The 19,100-nt window shown below is 30.6% G+C and overlaps 5 protein-coding genes across 5 annotated transcripts; 4 read left to right on the top strand and 1 right to left on the bottom strand.

The window, feature by feature from the left end:
- Positions 1-724: 724 nt before the first annotated feature.
- Positions 725-2,509, top strand: SCDLUD_000663 (uncharacterized protein; the record flags this gene model as incomplete). The annotated part of the gene is made up of 1 exon (XM_046076969.1): positions 725-2,509. The coding sequence occupies one exon, from the start codon at positions 725-727 to the stop codon at positions 2,507-2,509; it is 1,785 nt and encodes a 594-aa protein (XP_045936980.1).
- Positions 2,510-5,226: 2,717 nt separating this feature from the next.
- Positions 5,227-7,158, top strand: SCDLUD_000662 (uncharacterized protein; the record flags this gene model as incomplete). The annotated part of the gene is made up of 1 exon (XM_046076970.1): positions 5,227-7,158. One exon carries the CDS (start codon positions 5,227-5,229, stop codon positions 7,156-7,158), a length of 1,932 nt encoding a protein of 643 aa, XP_045936979.1.
- A 2,456-nt stretch (positions 7,159-9,614) lies between these two features.
- SCDLUD_000661 (1,3-beta-glucan synthase) lies at positions 9,615-15,296 on the top strand (the record flags this gene model as incomplete). The annotated part of the gene is made up of 1 exon (XM_046078349.1): positions 9,615-15,296. One exon carries the CDS (start codon positions 9,615-9,617, stop codon positions 15,294-15,296), a length of 5,682 nt encoding a protein of 1,893 aa, XP_045936978.1.
- An 850-nt stretch (positions 15,297-16,146) lies between these two features.
- On the top strand, positions 16,147-17,949 carry GAS2 (1,3-beta-glucanosyltransferase; the record flags this gene model as incomplete). Its single annotated transcript, XM_046078350.1, has 1 exon — positions 16,147-17,949. One exon carries the CDS (start codon positions 16,147-16,149, stop codon positions 17,947-17,949), a length of 1,803 nt encoding a protein of 600 aa, XP_045936977.1.
- A 97-nt stretch (positions 17,950-18,046) lies between these two features.
- TIM21 (Tim21p) lies at positions 18,047-18,856 on the bottom strand (the record flags this gene model as incomplete). The annotated part of the gene is made up of 1 exon (XM_046078351.1): positions 18,047-18,856. One exon carries the CDS (start codon positions 18,854-18,856, stop codon positions 18,047-18,049), a length of 810 nt encoding a protein of 269 aa, XP_045936976.1.
- Between the last annotated feature and the right edge of the window lie 244 nt (positions 18,857-19,100).

The following is a 19,100-nucleotide window of genomic DNA, read 5'->3' as shown; positions in this document are numbered from 1 at the left end:
TTGACTTAACCTTGGTGATAATAATAAAAAATAAACAAAAAATTGTTGAATGACTTTTTTTTTTTTTTTTTTTTTTTTTTTTTTTTCTTCTTTATTTCTTCTCTCAATACGTGTCAAGTCTTTTACTCACTTGCTGATATTTTAAGAATATACTACATAATAAAATAATAAGTAAAAAATTTGGTTGAAAGAATTTTTATTGGATATATGTATTTTTTTTTTTTTTCTTGTTCTTTTCTAAATTTAGAAGCATTTAATAACTCATGCACACATTAGTTGTTCTTAAATATAAACATAAAAACCAATAGTATTTAGATTATATTGTTTTAATTCCAATCTTAAAATTGGCATAATCTACTTACTATTAGAATTGAGAATTCTACTTTTTATTTTATTTAAAAAATTACAAAGTGTTACGTTATAAATAACAGCAAAAATAGCACCGAAACAATTTTTGAAAAAAAAAAATAAAATAAAGAAAAAAGGGCCTACTCTATACTATATAGTTATATATCCCTTAGATTTGTATCTATTTTAGTTTTAGTTTTGAATAACGGTTCCCCTCTCCCCTTCAATTTTTTTGGTGTTTTACTTGAACACTTAACCGAGTTTTGCAGTTTTAATATTTTAATAAAGCATCGACTAATCTCATTAATATATAGAGATCATACGGAAAGTTATTAGGGAGAAACTATAACATCAGTAATAAACAAAAGCAGATATAATGTCTTCAGCTGGATCATTTCGGATTGATACACCTAACGGTAATGGTTATGGAGCAGTATCAAGTCAGCTAGGGATTAAAAATACAACATTCAAAACTGAGCCCAATGTTTATTTTAGTGGTAATGTAATAGCAAATGAGAGCGCTGATGACAATATCAATGCTATTAATATGAGTTATCAACAGCAATTTAACAGGAATAATTATCTTATACGGCCTTTAGCCACATCTGCTTACAATAATGGTTTTTTTTTTAAAACCACACCTCAAAATATGGCTACTATCAACTCGGATACTACCGCTTATAATGGTAATTATGCAACTCCTATTACCACAGACAGCCCTATTATTGGGCTTAAAAATAATTATGTTGCTAAACCTATATCGAAATTGATTAAAACAAAAAAGTCACCGCGGAAAAGACTTGTTTGGAAATTAAACCAAGATTTGATATTATTGAAGTTGGTTATAGAAAATAAAGATTTGTTAAATAATCCAAAATATAATAAACACAGAAAATCATTTTGGGATTACATCGCTGATTTGTTAATTAGCAACCATAATATTAATAGAAATACAAGACAATGTAGAGAACGATTTAAATTATTATTTACTAAAAGTATTAAAAATATTCATAATAATATAAAACCAAAGGATGTACTGGATGAGGTATGTCTTTCGTTGCATACATATTTTCGAATGAATTCAGATAACAACATTTTTTTGTTAAAACATGAACATGTCCAGGACGGGCAGGACGATAACATAATTATAAATAAGGCAAATTGTCAGCTACCGGATAATGGTGATGTTGGTTGTGATGGGGCTATTCCATTGGAATCTTTGGATTCAGTTGTCCAGCAAAAGAATTTTTTTGAAAAGAAGATTTCTTCATTGAAAACCGAAATTAAACATTTGAATGGAATAGTAAATGAGTTAAAAGAATTAGTCAACGATCAACAAAAAACAATTAGCATGTTAATAACTAATAATCGTCAAATTCTTGGTGTTGATTATCCAACTAACAATAATAATAATGATAATAATAATGATAATAATAATAATAATAATAATGATAATAATAATGATAATGATAATGATAATGATAGTGCCAATGATGATGATGAGGACGATGGGGAAGAAGATAATGATGATAATACTAATAATAATAGTAGTAATAGTAATAGCATTAGTAATAGTAGTAGTACTAGTAGTAGTAACACTAGGAATAATAGTACTGGTAATTATTATGGTGATAATTGCAACAATAACAATAAGCTTACCTACACTAAGGCTGCTGACGTTATTAATAATGTTAACTATAATAAATACAATAATTATATTAATAATATGAACTTTAAAGAAAATTTTCTAGCACAACCTGAACAGTATGATAAAAATTTATATAGAGGTTATATATGCTATCCTCCTTTCACTCCAGGTTACAAAGCTGCAAATGTTAACATGAATATACTAAACAATATCAATCATAATCAGGGACAATATAATAATATTAAAAGTTATGGCGTACTTGCTTGTCCAGTTAACTCAAATGATGTGAATCTGCATAATACTGCTGTCAATAATAATAATAATAATAATAATAATATCACGAGTAATAATAATAATATGTACCCCACTTCTTTTTTGTCATCACCGAATAACAATGGAAATATTTCCAACGTAAATCAAAATATCAAATTAAATGGCAATAATGCTAACTTCGGTACGCAACAAGGACCAAAAGACTTACTTTATGAACATTTTTATAGAAGAGGTCCCTAAATTTTATTTAAAAATTACATTATTTTTTATCTTCATCTTTATTTTTTTTTTTTTTTTGACGAAAAAAAAGTAGTTGTAAAAGCTTGTGGCCTTGTAAATTTTAAAAATTATTATAACTGTTAAACTATTGATCTTAGAACTAAGTTACAAGGAAATTATAGATATTTTCCAGATTTTACTTATGCACTAAATAATTATTTTAACTCCTTTTAACGAAATAACAATGGTCAAAATTGGACATTTATTTTTTGGCCTTGAAGACTATATAACACACACATATATATATATATATATATATATATATATATATATAAACCTCATAAATAACTGTGATTGCTTTTGTCAAAGGTTTTTTATTGATTATTGATATTATAAGTCATCATTATTTTTAACATTAAGTGCATTGCAATGGCAAATATATGGCGAGAAAGTTTTCTTTGCATTTGTTAATTCAGTTCCTTAGTAAAAAAAAAAAAAAGACATAAAACCAATATTAGGATATATTTTCTAAATAAAACTTTATAAAATAAATTTTTCATAACTGTTTTAGGTCTAACTTAATTATTTCTTGAAAAAAGTTAAATTACAATATAATCACTGTTGCATCTTCTCTCTGGTAATTTTTTTGGAAAACTAAGAATTATTTTGAGATCTGTGTATACTATTAAAATAAACTTATGTAATTTGTGGGCTTCTCTCAATTTGTTTTAAAGATCTTGTTGTTGTTGTTGTTGTTGTTGTTGTTGTTGTTGTTGTTGCTGTTTTTTAATTAAACTAGACTAACCTCAAGCCATCTTACTCCCAATCATAGGTTAAGAAATGGGCTTTTTGTTCCATTACGGGATATGATATTGGTAATCTATTTCATGTTTTTTCTTGTCCGCTGCTCCTCTCAGTTGGTAATCCGATTTTGTTAATCGGATTCCCCAGAGAATGACCACTCCACGAAAAAGTCTTTGCTTTAGCTAGTATTAATGCATGTTCTTTTAAGCACTGTATTCCATTTATTTTTCCGGTTCAAAATTAATTTATCGAAACTGTGTGTTAATAAAGCTATGAGGTTTCGAGCGCAGAAATTGTGGTAGGTTGATCGAGAAACCAATGCAACAGATAAATATGATTAACAGGGTGCATAAAATTACCAGATGCAATAAAGAGAGTTTTCTACATGGACAGTCTATATAAATTGGATTAGTTATGAAATAGATTAAGCACAAATTACAACTTCTTGAAGATTTCAGTAAAAAAAAAAAAAAATTTAACAGCAATAATTTTTTTTTTTTTGTTTGCTTTATGTTTTCCATCTCTTCTTACTTTTCAATCAAATCCTAGTCCTTTCTACACCTAATTGTATATAATAAAATATAAACATAATATTCAAAATGTTTTCCCCATGCGGAAAAAAAAAAATTTTAAACAGATATTTTGTGGACTGCTGTATAAAAAATTTTAACGTGGAAAATGGAAAAAAACCGGCGAAGGGATTACTAAAGCAGATGGAAAAAAAAGAAAAATTAATAATAATAGTAATTATGAAAAGCCGAAAAAAAAAAAAAAAAAAAAAAAAAAGGCTGATATAAGGGGAAGGGGGAGGGGGAGGGGGAGGAGGGAAAGACGGAAAGAGAGAATAGGCAGAAGGGATAGGGAGTAGCGGGATATCAAAATATTAGAAAGAAAACTTTTTTTTTTTTGTTCGTTTTGCCTAAAGTTTTTCTGCACTGGTATTTTGGTAAACAAATAAAAGAAAAGTTACATACTAAAAAAATTGTAACGTTATTATAACACGCAATATTTAGAAAATATTTACACTATTTTTGCTATATTTCGCAGTAGCTCTCTTTTCATAAATTATGGTTGTAAAATATAGTAGTGTATTGTTTTTTTAGCGTTTATGATCGTTACTATTTGCTGTTATTTATTGTTATCAAGGTCATTATAATTATTATTAGCACTAGTATTACTACTAGTTTTATTTTACAAGCTAATTAAATTTGTATCATATCTTTCATTTCTATATACTTTGTAATATTTGTATGTCTTTTAACTTAACTAAAATTAATATATATATATTTTTTTTTAAAATTAAAGTAACACTGTAAATATATTTATTGATTAAAAAAATAAAATGACGAATAAAATAGTACATAAGAATGCAGAAGAACGACAATAAAAAAAAAGAGGTAAAAAAAAAATAAATTATATATATATTATTAAGCCTAGAATGAAGTACTATGCTACGATTATTGTTTTTTTTTTTTTTTTTTTTTATTTATTTATTTATTTATTTTTTTTTTCTAAAACAACAACAATAATAATGTTTATATCAATCACCGCTTATTAAAAATATATAAGAAGACAACCTTGTATTTTAATTTTATGTTAATACTATTTTTTTTTTTTTTTTTTTTTTTTTTTCTGTTTTTATTTAATTCTTTCACATCTTTCCAGCTTTTAATTTTCCTTTTCTTTTTTCCTTTTCTTTTTCTTTTTTTTTTTTTTTTTTTTTTTTTCCCTTTCATTTGCTTCTCTTTTTTTATCGTCTTTTTCTCTCTTTTTCTTTTCTTTATTCTTTTTTCTTTTGTTTATCTGTCACAGATACAAAAGCTTCGCTTATGTCTTGTTTTCTAAGGAAAATTGTGCGAAAAACTGTAACTGGTATAAACATTAACAAAATTTAATTCAAATCAATAGAAGCATTAAAGTGCAAAAAAAATAGCATGGCCAACAATGAATTTATTCAAAAACAACAAAATAAATTGTATTATACAGAAACGATAGAAAATAACAATAAAATACAGATAACTAATCAAAGATACCAACCAATTCCGCTGCAACGACAAGTGCAGTATCAATTCTTACCTCAACAATCGGGGGTTAACAACACAAATACTTATCTGCCATATATTCCACAACAACAGCAACAACAGCAACAACAGCAACAACAGCAACAACAGCAACAACAGCAACAACAACAACAACAGCAACATATGTTCCACTTACCTCAACCATCAATCCACTCATTTGATCAAAATTTTATTGATTTAAGAACTAAGCCGGCATTTGCACCCCCAGGAGCAGACCAATACATTCCAATTAGTATGAATAATACTACTAATAGCGGCATTGATGCCTTTCAAACGAATACATCATTAAATGATAAAAAAAATCTTTCAAATTTTCATAGCCTGATTGACTATAGAAATTCTCAGTTTTATAAAACACAAAAACAAGAACCAGAAGACGTTTCATCCATAAAAAAGACTACTTATGCAGATGCTACCACTGGTAGGATTAACATATTTCCTATGCATTCAAGTAATAATAATGCCAACCTGCTGCCGCCACAGCAACAGTCATCTATCCTTGCAGGGACGTTAAACGGGAATCCTACTTCCAGTACTACTGGTAAGACAACGGACCTTTCTACTTACCATAATACTATAAATAATAATAATAATAATAATAATAATAATCATAGTCTACTTTATAGACCACTACCACCATCTTCTACTTCTATGAATACCGGAAACAATAGTAATCCAGGCATATGTCAACAACAGCAGCAACAACAACAGCAACAACAACAACAGCAAAAGCATTATCACACAAATCAGATATCTAGTTTGTTAACTAACAACATTAGTTCTAGTCCCCTTCAAAATGTTTCTACACTTAGTTCAAAGTCTTCTGATATCAGTGCTACCAGTAATTTTTTGAATAATAACAATGTCAATACTACTATTACTAATGATAAAACTACTAATGCAGATAATAAAGATAAAACTATTACCAATACTAGTTCTACCGATAATACTACTGATAATGTCAATACTAATACTAATAATACCAACACTAATACTACTACTAATAATAATAACAGTGGTGACAGCAATAATATTAACGAAAATAAATCTATAAATGGGTTAATGAAACATATATCCATAAGTACTAGTCGCAATGATTCGCTTCCATTAACTAACAATTCAAAGAATTTGTGGAAAAGATCTGAAGATCTATCACTAATTAAAACTGTGTTGGATTGTATAACAGAAAGTGAAAACAATGCGGATACCATTGAAATAAAAGAGGACCAAAAAACGGGTAGGACAAAAACTAAGAAGATTACCAAAAAGGGGAAAAGAAAATGGACTTATATTAGCAAGATGTTGAATAAGAATTATAAGGTTTCTAGGAATAATAGACAATGTAGAGATAGATTTAATATTTTGTATACTAGGGCGGTTAGGAAGTATTCTAAAAACGAACAATCCGTTGACGAATTAGATTGGTTATTGAGAAAGTGTATCACTTTAGATTTGGTCCATGATGATGAAGACGACTTAGCAGATATAGGTGAGGCTCGTAGTGGTGCTATGAATACTAGTCTTAGTACTAGTAGTACTAACACTACTTTTACAACTAAAGTAAGAGGATATAGTGTGAGTAGCGCCGGAAGTAATAATAGTAGTAGTCCTAACGAAACCAAGGTTGTAACGGATCTAAAAAATAATATGATAGATTTGAATCAAACTATTAACAATTTAATGCAGCAAATACATATTTTAAGATCGGAAAATGATCGTTTAACAAATATAATGAAGGAACAAAATGAAGAGATCCAAAATTTGAAACACCGTTGGAATAAATAAGATAAATACGAGGGGAATTTCTTTCTGCTAATAGATCCAGTTACATATACAGTGCGAGATTAACATTAAGGTTTTACGTGTGTGTGTGTGTGTGTGTGTGTGTGTGCGTGTGTGTGTGCGTGTGTGTGTGCGCCTGTAAGTTTTTTTTTTTTCCTTTTTCTTTTTTCTTTTTCTTTTTTCTTTTTTTTTTTTTTTTTTTTTTTTTTTTTTGTACGTAGCATTAAGACAATACATTTATTTATTAAATAAAAAGGTTGTTTTCCCATCTTGGGGTTCCTAATGGATAGCAACTTTGATTTATTTAAAAAGAATATAAAAATAAATAGCTAAAAAATCAATTTGTTGGGAGGGATTTTATGTTATTAGTATTAAGGTAAAATTTGTAACACCAAAGCTATCGTTAGTTTTTGGTATTGACAGCCATAACGCATTTTTTTTTTTTTTTTTCACGATAATAACACTTTACCGCTTTAATACAAATATTTTAATTCTTATTAATTTATTATTAATAATTCCCTGTCCCTTTGTTTACAAGAAATTTTTAGACCTTGTATGGCAAAATGAAAATGAAAATTAAAATTAAAATTAAAAGTTCTAGATTTTTAAATATATACAACTATTTCCAAATCTGTTATTATTATGTGTGATGGCGTTTCTAATAACTTGGATTTTCTCGAGACAATTTACTGAGAACGTTAATTTAACAATCTTGTAACATTGTTTGTTAATATCTTTTCCTAATAGAGATAAATGATAATAAAAGTTTTATGTTTCTAAATATAGAAGTATTCTAATATTTTTTAGATCCGTTATAATCAGTATAAGAAAACACGCAGAACCAAGTAATTGAAAAAAAAAAAATATATATTATATAACATTTTTTTAAATTCCAAGCTTTTTGCAAAGCCACAAAAAAAAAAAAAAAAAAAATTTAAACTAATAAGATCTATTAATAAATTTGTACGAGATATTCTGTTGCTTTATCTTTTTTACTTGGCTAATTATTGATACAGCCACGGAAGTTTAAAATTTGTTAAAATAATTTTAAAACTCAGCAAAACAAAACTATTGGAGACAAGATAAATAATAATAATAATAATAATAAAAAAGGGATAAACAACACCCCAAATGATTTCCATAGTAAAAAAAAAACAAAAAAAAAAAGAAAAACACTAAAAGTAAAATCCACATTATTTTTTACAATTTTAAAGTTACGTGTTAAATGTTACAGAGTAAGACGATTATACCAATAATATATCGGATATGGATTTTAATTAACTAATTTAATACAAACCACTAAACATAAAATAGTTTTTGAGATTTACAAAGAAAAAGAAAAAAAAAAGAAAAGTGAAAAAAGAAAAAAACATGTGCAAGTTATTGGTATGTTTAACTATAATAATAAGAAAAATCAAAAAATAGTAACAAATATTTGGAAGAAATATTTATCAAACAGGGGAAAAAAAAAAAAAAAAACTTTCATATTTTCAACTAGCTTAGTTGAACTTTTTTCCAGATAGGTTTTGGTTAACTAAAAACGATATACTATTTGCAAGGTAAAATTTGATTTTTGTTACCCAAAATACGGATCGATTTCATTTACTTTTTCTTTGATCTGTTTTTTTCTATAAAGGAAAAAAAAAAGAAACGAAAAGTTAAAAAAAGGAAAAAGAAAATAAAATGCTTTTAACTTGTTATTATTTTTTTTTTTTTCGTGTATATTTTTCTAAGAAAGGGAGAAAAAAGAAATTAAAAAAAAAAAAGGTCTAATTTTTTTTTCCTGATTTACCAAAATAAACTTTTCGCAGTTTGTATGCTTTCTTGTTTCTAAATAAAAATACAAATAAACTTATTTCCCAGTATAATAAAATATATATATATTTCTTCTCTTCGCTCTTTTAACTCTTATCCTTATTATTTTTACTAAAAGTTATCACTTCATTAAAGCTAGCACTGTTTTACTACTAAAGGCAAAGGAAAAAAAAAAAAAAAAAAAAAAATTTTTTCTCTCTCGTTTTCCTTTTATTAATATTTCTTTTTTTAAAAATTGAATTCTAACTTTACTTTAACTTTCTTTCTCCTTCTCTTCATAGAACTAACTCCTTTTGCTTTAATTAACCATTCCTATTTAGGCATATAGAGCTTCGAGTAACCCAAAAGGAAAAAAAAAGAAAGAAGAAACACCAAGAATATAATATTTCCTAACATTTGTTTTAATAAATAACAAAAAAAAAAAAAACAAAAAAAAAAAAAAAAAAAAAACAAACCTACTTTCTACTGGAAGGTCTCACAAAACATTTTAGTGTGTTCTAGTAGTATATTCTTCTAATTTCGAAGTCCTATTTTATATTTTCTTTTGTTCTTTTTTTCTAGAGAATATATTTTAACTTTAAGAATAAAACCCTGAATTCAAAGAAGAAACATTAATAGGCGTGGAAAAGAGAAGCTTACCAAGAATGTCCCATAACGATCAACAAAATACTTATTTTGATCAAGGACAACAACAGCCTCAAGATGGAGGTATTCCATATGACCAGCAACAAGCAGTTTATGAACAATACGACCAATATGGGAATCCAATACCACAACAAGGATATGAACAATATGACCAATATGGGAACCCACAACAGGCTTATGATCAATACAATAACAGCTATGATCAGTACAACAATAATGTTAACCAAGGTATGTACTCAGATCAAGACTATTCTAATAATGGTGGCGGTTATTATGACCAACCACCACCAGGTGTTCAAGATGAAAACTTTTCTGATTTCAGTTATGGTCCTCCTGGCACACCAGGGGGTGCGGACCAATATACGCAAATGAGTTATGGTGATCCTAATAGATCTTCTGGTTCTTCGACACCCATGTATGGAGAAGGTTTTGATCCGGCCGCTATTGCGATGGCTTTGCCAAATGACCCATATCCTGCCTGGACGGCCGATTCCCAATCTCCTGTCACTATTGAACAGATCGAAGATGTTTTCATTGATTTGGCCAATAGGTTTGGTTTTCAAAGGGATTCAATGAGAAATATGTTTGATCATTTTATGACATTACTAGACTCCCGTGCTAGTAGAATGTCTCCTGACCAAGCTTTACTATCGTTGCATGCTGATTATATTGGTGGCGATACCGCAAACTACAAGAAATGGTATTTTGCCGCACAATTAGATATGGACGATCAAGTTGGTTTTAGAAATATGAACCTAGGTAAATTAAGCAGAAAAGCCAGAAAATTGAAAAAAAAGAAGAAGAAGGCGGTTGAGGAAGCTACAGCCAATGCCGGAGAAGATCCGGTGGCAAACAGTGAAGCCATTTTAACTCAGTTAGAGGGCGATAATTCTTTAGAAGCTGCTGATTACAGATGGAAGGCTAAGATGAACATTTTATCGCCACTAGAAAAGGTTCGTCAAATTGCATTGTATTTGTTGTGTTGGGGTGAAGCCAACCAAGTTAGATTTACTTCTGAATGTTTATGCTTCATTTATAAATGTGCCTGCGATTACTTAGATTCTCCAATGTGCCAACAGAATACTCAGCCTATGCCAGAAGGTGATTATTTGAATAGGGTTATCACTCCAATTTATAGATTTTTGAGGGCACAAGTTTACGAAATTGTTGATGGTCGTTATGTTAAGCGTGAAAGAGAACATAACGAGGTTATCGGTTATGATGATGTCAACCAATTGTTCTGGTATCCAGAAGGGTTGACTAAGATTGTTTTTGAAGATGGCACTAAATTAACCGATTTGCCAGCTGAGGAACGTTATTTAAGATTAGGTGATGTTTCCTGGGACGACGTTTTTTTTAAGACTTATAAGGAGACCCGTACGTGGTTCCATTTGGTGACTAACTTTAATCGTATTTGGATTTTACATGCTTCGGTTTATTGGATGTATACCGCTTACAATGCCCCTACTTTATACACACACAACTATCAACAATTGGTCAATAATTCCCCAACACCAGAATATAGATGGGCTTCCTGTGCTTTGGCTGGTTCTTTTGCTTCTTTTGTACAGATCTGTGCCACCATTTGTGAATGGTGTTTTGTTCCTAGAAAGTGGGCAGGTGCTCAGCACTTGTCTCGTCGTTTTTGGTTTCTTTGTATAATTTTTGGTATTAATTTGGGTCCTATCATTTTTGTTTTTGCGTACGATCCCATGAATGTTTATTCTCGGTTAGCATATGCTATTGCCGTTGTTTTCTTTTTCGTTGCAATTGTCACCATTGTGTTCTTTTCAGTCATGCCTTTGGGAGGGTTATTCACGTCCTACATGAGCAAATCTTCTAGACGTTATGTTGCCTCTCAAACATTTACCGCTTCTTTTGCTCCATTAAAAGGTCTTGACATGTGGATGTCATACTTGTTGTGGACCACTGTTTTTGCTGCCAAATTTTCTGAATCCTACTATTTTTTGACCTTATCTTTGAAGGATCCAATCAGAACATTAGCCAACATGACTATGAGATGTTATGGTGAATACTGGTGGGGTGATGTTTTGTGTAAGAACCAGAGTAAAATTACTTTAGGGTTGATGATTGCTACTGATATGATTTTGTTTTTCTTAGATACCTATATGTGGTACGTTATCTGTAACACTGTTTTTTCTGTTGGTAAATCGTTTTACATGGGTATTTCTATTTTGACACCATGGAGGAATATCTTTTCTAGATTGCCAAAGAGAATTTACTCCAAAATTTTGGCCACCAACGATATGGAAATTAAATACAAGCCCAAGGTTTTGATTTCTCAAATCTGGAATGCCATTGTTATTTCTATGTACAGAGAACATTTGTTAGCTATTGACCATGTCCAAAAATTGTTGTACCATCAAGTTCCATCAGAAATTGAGGGGAAAAGAACTTTGAGAGCACCTACTTTTTTTGTTTCTCAGGATGATAACAACTTTGACACTGAATTTTTCCCCAAAGATTCTGAGGCTGAACGTCGTATTACCTTTTTTGCTCAATCCTTAGCCACACCAATGCCAGAACCGTTACCAGTTGATAACATGCCAACCTTTACTGTCTTGACTCCACATTATTCAGAAAAAATTTTATTGTCTTTGAGGGAAATTATTCGTGAAGATGATCAATTTTCAAGAGTTACTTTACTAGAATATTTGAAACAATTGCACCCTGTTGAATGGGAATGTTTTGTCAAAGATACTAAGATTTTAGCTGAAGAAACTGCTGCTTATGAGGGTGGTGAAAATGAGGATGGTGAAAAAAGTGATGAATTGAAGGCACAAATCGATGACTTGCCATTTTACTGTATTGGTTTCAAATCTGCTGCTCCTGAATATACTTTACGTACTCGTATTTGGGCTTCTTTGAGATCACAAACTTTGTACCGTACCATTTCTGGTTTTATGAATTATGCAAGAGCTATTAAGTTATTGTACCGTGTCGAGAATCCTGAAATTGTTCAAATGTTTGGTGGCAATGCTGAGGGTCTAGAAAGGGAATTAGAAAAGATGGCCAGAAGAAAATTCAAATTTGTGGTTTCCATGCAAAGATTGACCAAGTTCAAGCCATATGAAATGGAAAATGCTGAGTTTTTGTTGAGAGCTTATCCTGATTTACAAATTGCTTACTTGGATGAAGAACCACCATTGAATGAGGGTGATGAGCCAAGAATTTATTCTGCTTTGATTGATGGCCATTCCGAGATTTTGCCAAACGGTCGTAGACGTCCTAAGTTTAGAGTCCAATTGTCTGGTAACCCAATTTTGGGTGATGGTAAATCCGATAATCAGAACCACGCTTTAATTTTCTACAGAGGTGAATATATGCAATTGATTGATGCTAACCAAGATAACTACTTGGAAGAATGTTTGAAGATTAGATCTGTTTTGGCCGAATTTGAAGAATTGAACGTTGAACAGGTTAATCCATATGCTCCAGATTTGAAGTATGAAGAACAAAATACCAATCATCCAGTGGCAATTGTGGGTGCTAGAGAGTATATTTTCTCTGAAAACTCTGGTGTTTTGGGTGATATTGCAGCTGGTAAGGAACAAACGTTTGGTACCTTGTTTGCTCGTACGTTGTCTCAGATTGGTGGTAAATTGCATTATGGTCATCCGGATTTTATCAACGCCACCTATATGACTACTAGAAGTGGTATTTCCAAGGCACAAAAGGGTTTGCATTTGAACGAAGATATTTATGCGGGTATGAATGCTTTGTTGAGAGGTGGTAGAATTAAACATTGTGAATATTACCAATGTGGTAAGGGTAGAGATTTAGGTTTTGGTACAATTTTGAATTTCACAACCAAGATTGGTGCTGGTATGGGTGAGCAAATGTTATCACGTGAGTATTATTATTTGGGTACTCAGTTGCCAATTGATCGTTTCATGTCTTTTTATTATGCGCATCCCGGTTTTCATTTGAATAATCTGTTTATTCAATTGTCGTTGCAATTGTTTATGTTAACTTTGATCAACTTGAACTCTTTGGCTCATGAGGCCATTATCTGTGACTATGACAAGAACAAGCCTATTACTGATATCTTGTATCCAATTGGATGTTACAATTTGTCGCCAGCTATTGATTGGATCAGACGTTATACTTTGTCCATTTTCATTGTTTTCTTCATTGCCTTTGTTCCCATTGTGGTGCAAGAATTGATCGAGCGTGGTGTTTGGAAGGCTACTGTTAGATTTTGGCGTCATGTTTTGTCTTTGTCTCCAATGTTTGAAGTCTTTGCTGGTCAAGTTTATTCTAACGCCTTGTTGAGTGATATGACCTATGGTGGGGCTCGTTATATTTCCACTGGTCGTGGTTTTGCTACTTCTCGTATTCCATTTTCCATTCTTTATTCAAGATTTGCTAATTCTGCCATTTATTTAGGTGCAAGATCTTTGTTGATGATTTTGTTTGGCTCTGTTGCTCATTGGCAACCAGCTTTGTTGTGGTTTTGGGCATCTCTGTCTTCCTTGATGTTTTCACCATTTATCTTTAATCCACATCAATTTGCCAAAGAAGATTACTTTTTGGACTACAGAGATTATATTAGATGGCTAAGTAGAGGTAATAACAAGTACCACAGAAATTCATGGATTGGTTATGTCAGAATGTCAAGATCTAGGATCACTGGTTTCAAACGTAAGCTTCTAGGTGACGAGTCAGAAAAAGGTATTGGTGATTCATCTAGAGCTCGTCGTTTTAACTTGTTTATTTCTGAGCTGATCCCATGTGCTATTTATGCTGCTGGTTGCTTTATTGCATTTACTTTTATCAATGCACAAACGGGTGTTAAGGACACTGATTATGTTAATTCTGTCTTACGTATTATTATTTGCACTTTGGGTCCAATTGCTATTGACATGGGTGTTTTATTTGTTTGTATGGGCATGTCATGTTGTTCAGGACCATTGTTCGGTATGTGTTGTAAGAAGACTGGTTCTGTGATGGCTGGTTTTGCTCATGGTGTGGCTGTTCTTGCTCATTTGGCTTCTTTTATAGTCATGTGGGTTTTGGAAGGTTTCCATTTTGCTAGGATGTTGATTGGTGTTATTACCTGTATTTATTGTCAAAGATTGGTTTTTGTCTGCATGTCAAGTTTGTTGTTGACTCGTGAATTTAAGAACGATCACGCCAATACTGCTTTCTGGACCGGTAAGTGGTATGGTCAAGGTTTAGGTTATATGGCTTGGACTCAACCTTCTAGAGAATGGACCGCCAAAGTTATTGAATTATCAGAATTTGCTGCAGATTTTATTTTGGGTCATGTTTTGTTGTTCTGTCAATTACCATTTGTTTTGATTCCATATATGGATAAGTTCCATTCTATGATGTTGTTTTGGTTGAAGCCATCTCGTCAAATCCGCCCACCCATTTACTCTTTAAAACAGGCACGTTTACGTAAGCGTATGGTTAAGAAGTATGCTACTTTATATGGATTTGTTTTAGCAGGTTTCTGCGCTTGTATTATTGGCCCTGCTGCTGCTTCTGCAGGCGTTCCCGATCCTATTGCTGGATCTTTAACTGGTGCTCTTAAGAATTTTGTTCAACCAAGGCATCAAAACAATAACGATACTGGTAAACATATGTCTACTTATAAGGGTCACTGGTTTACCTCTACTCCACAATTGAAATCATATTCAACCAAGACTCCATAGATAATTTACCATATAGAAAAGATAGAATAAAATACAGTAATTAGGGGAAATGAAAAGTAAAGAAAAGAAAGGAAAAAAAAAATAAAGTTGAATTCTAAACGTTAAAATTATGTTTGCTCTAAATTTTTACTTTGCTCCGAAAGAAAATTTCATTTTGTTTTTATTTCCCTTTATTGTTTCTATCTGTCACGATGATAAAGGCTTTCATGTATTTTATTTACTATTTAACTGAATGTTAATTGGTTTTTTTTTTATCGTTTGATTTGAAAGCTGAAAAAAAAAAACGTGATTAGCTTATTTTTTTTTTTTTTTTTTTTTTTCAGTTGTGTTTGATAATATTATCTTTTTTATTTACTATTTATTTATCATATTGGTTATTTTGTCTTTTTTTATTTTTTTATTTATTTATTTTTTATTTTACTTATTTTTATAATATGCTATAAAACTATATAATATATATATATGTGTATACTTTGTTTTACATTATTTCCTGAATAATAAATTAAAAAGACTCTTTATTGTTACTATTATTTAATTGCTGGTTGCTTTGTGTATCCTGTTTTTCAAATTTGTGACAGGTGCGATAATTTTGAATTAAAAAAAAAAAAAAAATAGTCGCGGGAGACACCACTAAGATTTTTCTCTTTGTGTAAATGTCAGTGTTTCTAACACAAATTGAAAAAAAAAATAAAACACGAGGTACAAAAACTTTTATTTATTAATATAAGATTTTATTTTTTTTATATAAACTATCAGCAAAGGAACATCTTACTATTTAGTAATCATTAAAAAAAAAGAAAAAGAAAAAGAAAAAAATAGAAAAGAAAGGAGGAAGGAAATAGCATTCAATATGTTACTGCTCCAAATTATATCATACTTTATCATCTTTAACACGGCTAGATTGGTAGTTTCTATAAGTGTTGACAATACACAAATATTAGCCGAATCTAGACAAACCATTACAACACAGAACGAGAACAAAAGTAATAATATTGATCATCATGTTTTACCTGTTATTGAGATTGTAGGTAGCAAATTTTTCAATACTGAAACTGGAGAACAATTTTTTTTAAAAGGAATAGCATATCAGCCTAGCAGAACAATTCCTGAACTAAAAGAACTCGAAAAACAAAAAAAAATATTAAAGGAAAGCAATAATGGACACACAACAGTAGCAAATGAGGTTAAATATATCGATCCTTTGGCTTCGCCGGCTCTCTGTTTGCGTGATTTACCTTATTTAAAAAAACTTGGTGTAAATAGTATCAGAGTCTACTCTGTTGATCCAACAAAGAATCACGATATCTGCATGGAAGCTTATGCTAGAAGCGGTATATATGTTTTACTTGATCTATCAGAACCAGACAATTCCATTGTTAGAGAAAATCCAACTTGGAATACAAGGACCTTTCAGAGATACAAAGACGTGGTTGATGCAATGAGTAAATATTCCAATTTATTGGGATATTTTGCTGGCAACGAAGTGACGACTGACAGGACAAATACTTTTGCTTCATCCTTCGTTAAGGCATCTATCAGAGACATTAAGGACTACATTAAAAATAGCAACCATAGAAATATTCCTGTCGGATATGCCACGAATGATGATCCGGAAACTAGAGACAATTTAGCTCGGTACTTTGTTTGTGGAGAACAACTGTCTGAAGCTGTTGATTTTTATGCAATTAATATGTATGAGTGGTGTGGTTATTCGTCCTATTCAAGCAGCGGATTCAGAGATAGAACCAAGGAATTTTATGAATTTCCCGTTCCAATTTTTTTTTCAGAGTTTGGATGTAATACTGTTAGGCCAAGGCCCTTTACTGAAGTGGAGACATTGTTTGGACCGCTAATGACAAAAACTTGGTCTGGTGGCATAGCCTATATGTATTTTGAGGAAGAAAATGGCTATGGTGTCGTAAAAGTTAATGAGAACCAAGAGATTGAAGAATTGGAAGATTTCAAGTTTTTGAAAAATGAGTTTGGAAAAGCCAAACCAAATGGTGTCACAAAAGATAGTTATAAAGGCAAAAAAAATCCCAAAAAATGGCAGTGTCCCAAAACAAACACTTTATGGAAAGCAAGTGAAAGGTTACCGCCAATACCAAATGCTTCTAAATGTTCCTGTTTAACATCAGACATGCCATGCTTTGTAGAAAATTTGGAGTCACCAGAAGAATATCAAAAACTATTTAACTATACATGCGGGCTTGTTAATTGTTCTGAATTGAAAAATAATGACGCACAAAGCGTGGTACTTGATAATTCAGATACAGAAACACATATCTATGGAACCTTAGCTGACTGTAGTATAGATGAACAATTATCTTTTGTTATCAGTAAATTGTACTTTTTAAAAAATGCTGGAACAAACTCATGTCCCTTAAGGCACAAAGCAGTTAAATTTAATCCTAAATTTGGCAGCCAAAACAGTTGTAGTGAAGTATTAAAATTGAGCAAAACGGGTAACTCTGAGTTAACTAAAATTACCAAAGATAAAAAAAATTCAGATGGGAAATATAAACAGTCTACGGACAAAACAAATGAAAAGACTACCGCCAAAGGTTCTGTTCAAAAAAGTGAGACTAATAAATTATTCTCTAAAAATATAGGTTATATTATATTAATATTGACGTTAACAATATATTTCTAAGAGAGAAAAAAAAAAAAAAGAAAAAAAAACATATATCATTTATATATACGTTTTTGAAAGTTACAAAAAAAATTATATATATGTTATAATTTTATATTTATTTCTTTGGGCCCCATGACAATCCCAAAAATCCAGTACCTTTAGGTTTTGGTACAAATTGGGGAATTGGTCTAATCAAATAATGTCTTTTTTCACCAGGAACATCCAAGCACAGAAACACAAAGTCTGGCTGATAATGTTCATTGGATTCTTTAGCCTCCAAAGTCACAGTACCTATCTTTTTATTAGATTCAACGTGAAACCTTAAAAAAAAAAGTTCTTTGCCATCTTGGCCAACAGTTCTTGTAGATTGAACAGGTCTATTTCTAGCCCATCTATTATCAGAAATAGTTTCTCCGTAAGCCTTTAGACGCTCTCTGTTTTCCCTTTTATCTTCCCCTATATGATCATTACACTGTAGTAATTTTCTGGACACTTCGTCAGCTTCAATCAAATTGACTGCGCGATTAAAAATTTGGGTGTCACCAGAGGGTAAAAATAATTCGCTAATGATTAAATATAAAACTATTGTGGCTAAAGAGAGGGCACCTATTACCAAGGCACTAGAGGCAGTGAATGTAGTGAATTTTTTAATTTGTTTCCATATTGATTTTTTTGGTTTTTTACTAGCAGTTGTGGTGTCATTTCCGTGTGATGTAAATGTGGAGTACGAACGTGAAGTGCAAGTAACAAAATTACATTTGGTTGTAAGTACATTGGTGGTTTTGAATGATATTCCATGATTCTGCTGTTTATTTTGTATGGAAATTTTGTGTACGATACTTTGAAAAGATGATTGATGTGATCTCCTGCTAATTGCTGGTAATATTTTGACCTGTAGTGGTACAATTAATTTTTTCTGCAACATATTTTTGTTTCAACCTGGTGGAATGATTCTTTTATCTTAATTTTTTTTTTTTTTTTTTTTTTTTTTTTTTTAATTTTTTAAGAAATTTAGGTTTATAGGTGGTTACTGTGGATATAAGAAAACATTGAGTAAATGTCCCTAATAAGAACTTTTACATAAGATGAGATGGGATATTTGGATTGTGGAAATAAGTTAGTATGTTCAATGTTCGGAAGCATAGTAATAAATCGAGATATATTATGAA

This window comes from Saccharomycodes ludwigii, chromosome I (assembly GCF_020623625.1).
Source record: "Saccharomycodes ludwigii strain NBRC 1722 chromosome I, whole genome shotgun sequence".
NCBI lineage: Eukaryota > Fungi > Ascomycota > Saccharomycetes > Saccharomycodales > Saccharomycodaceae > Saccharomycodes > Saccharomycodes ludwigii.
Note: the sequence above shows the minus strand (reverse complement) of the source record. Positions and strands in the feature narration are given on the sequence as shown.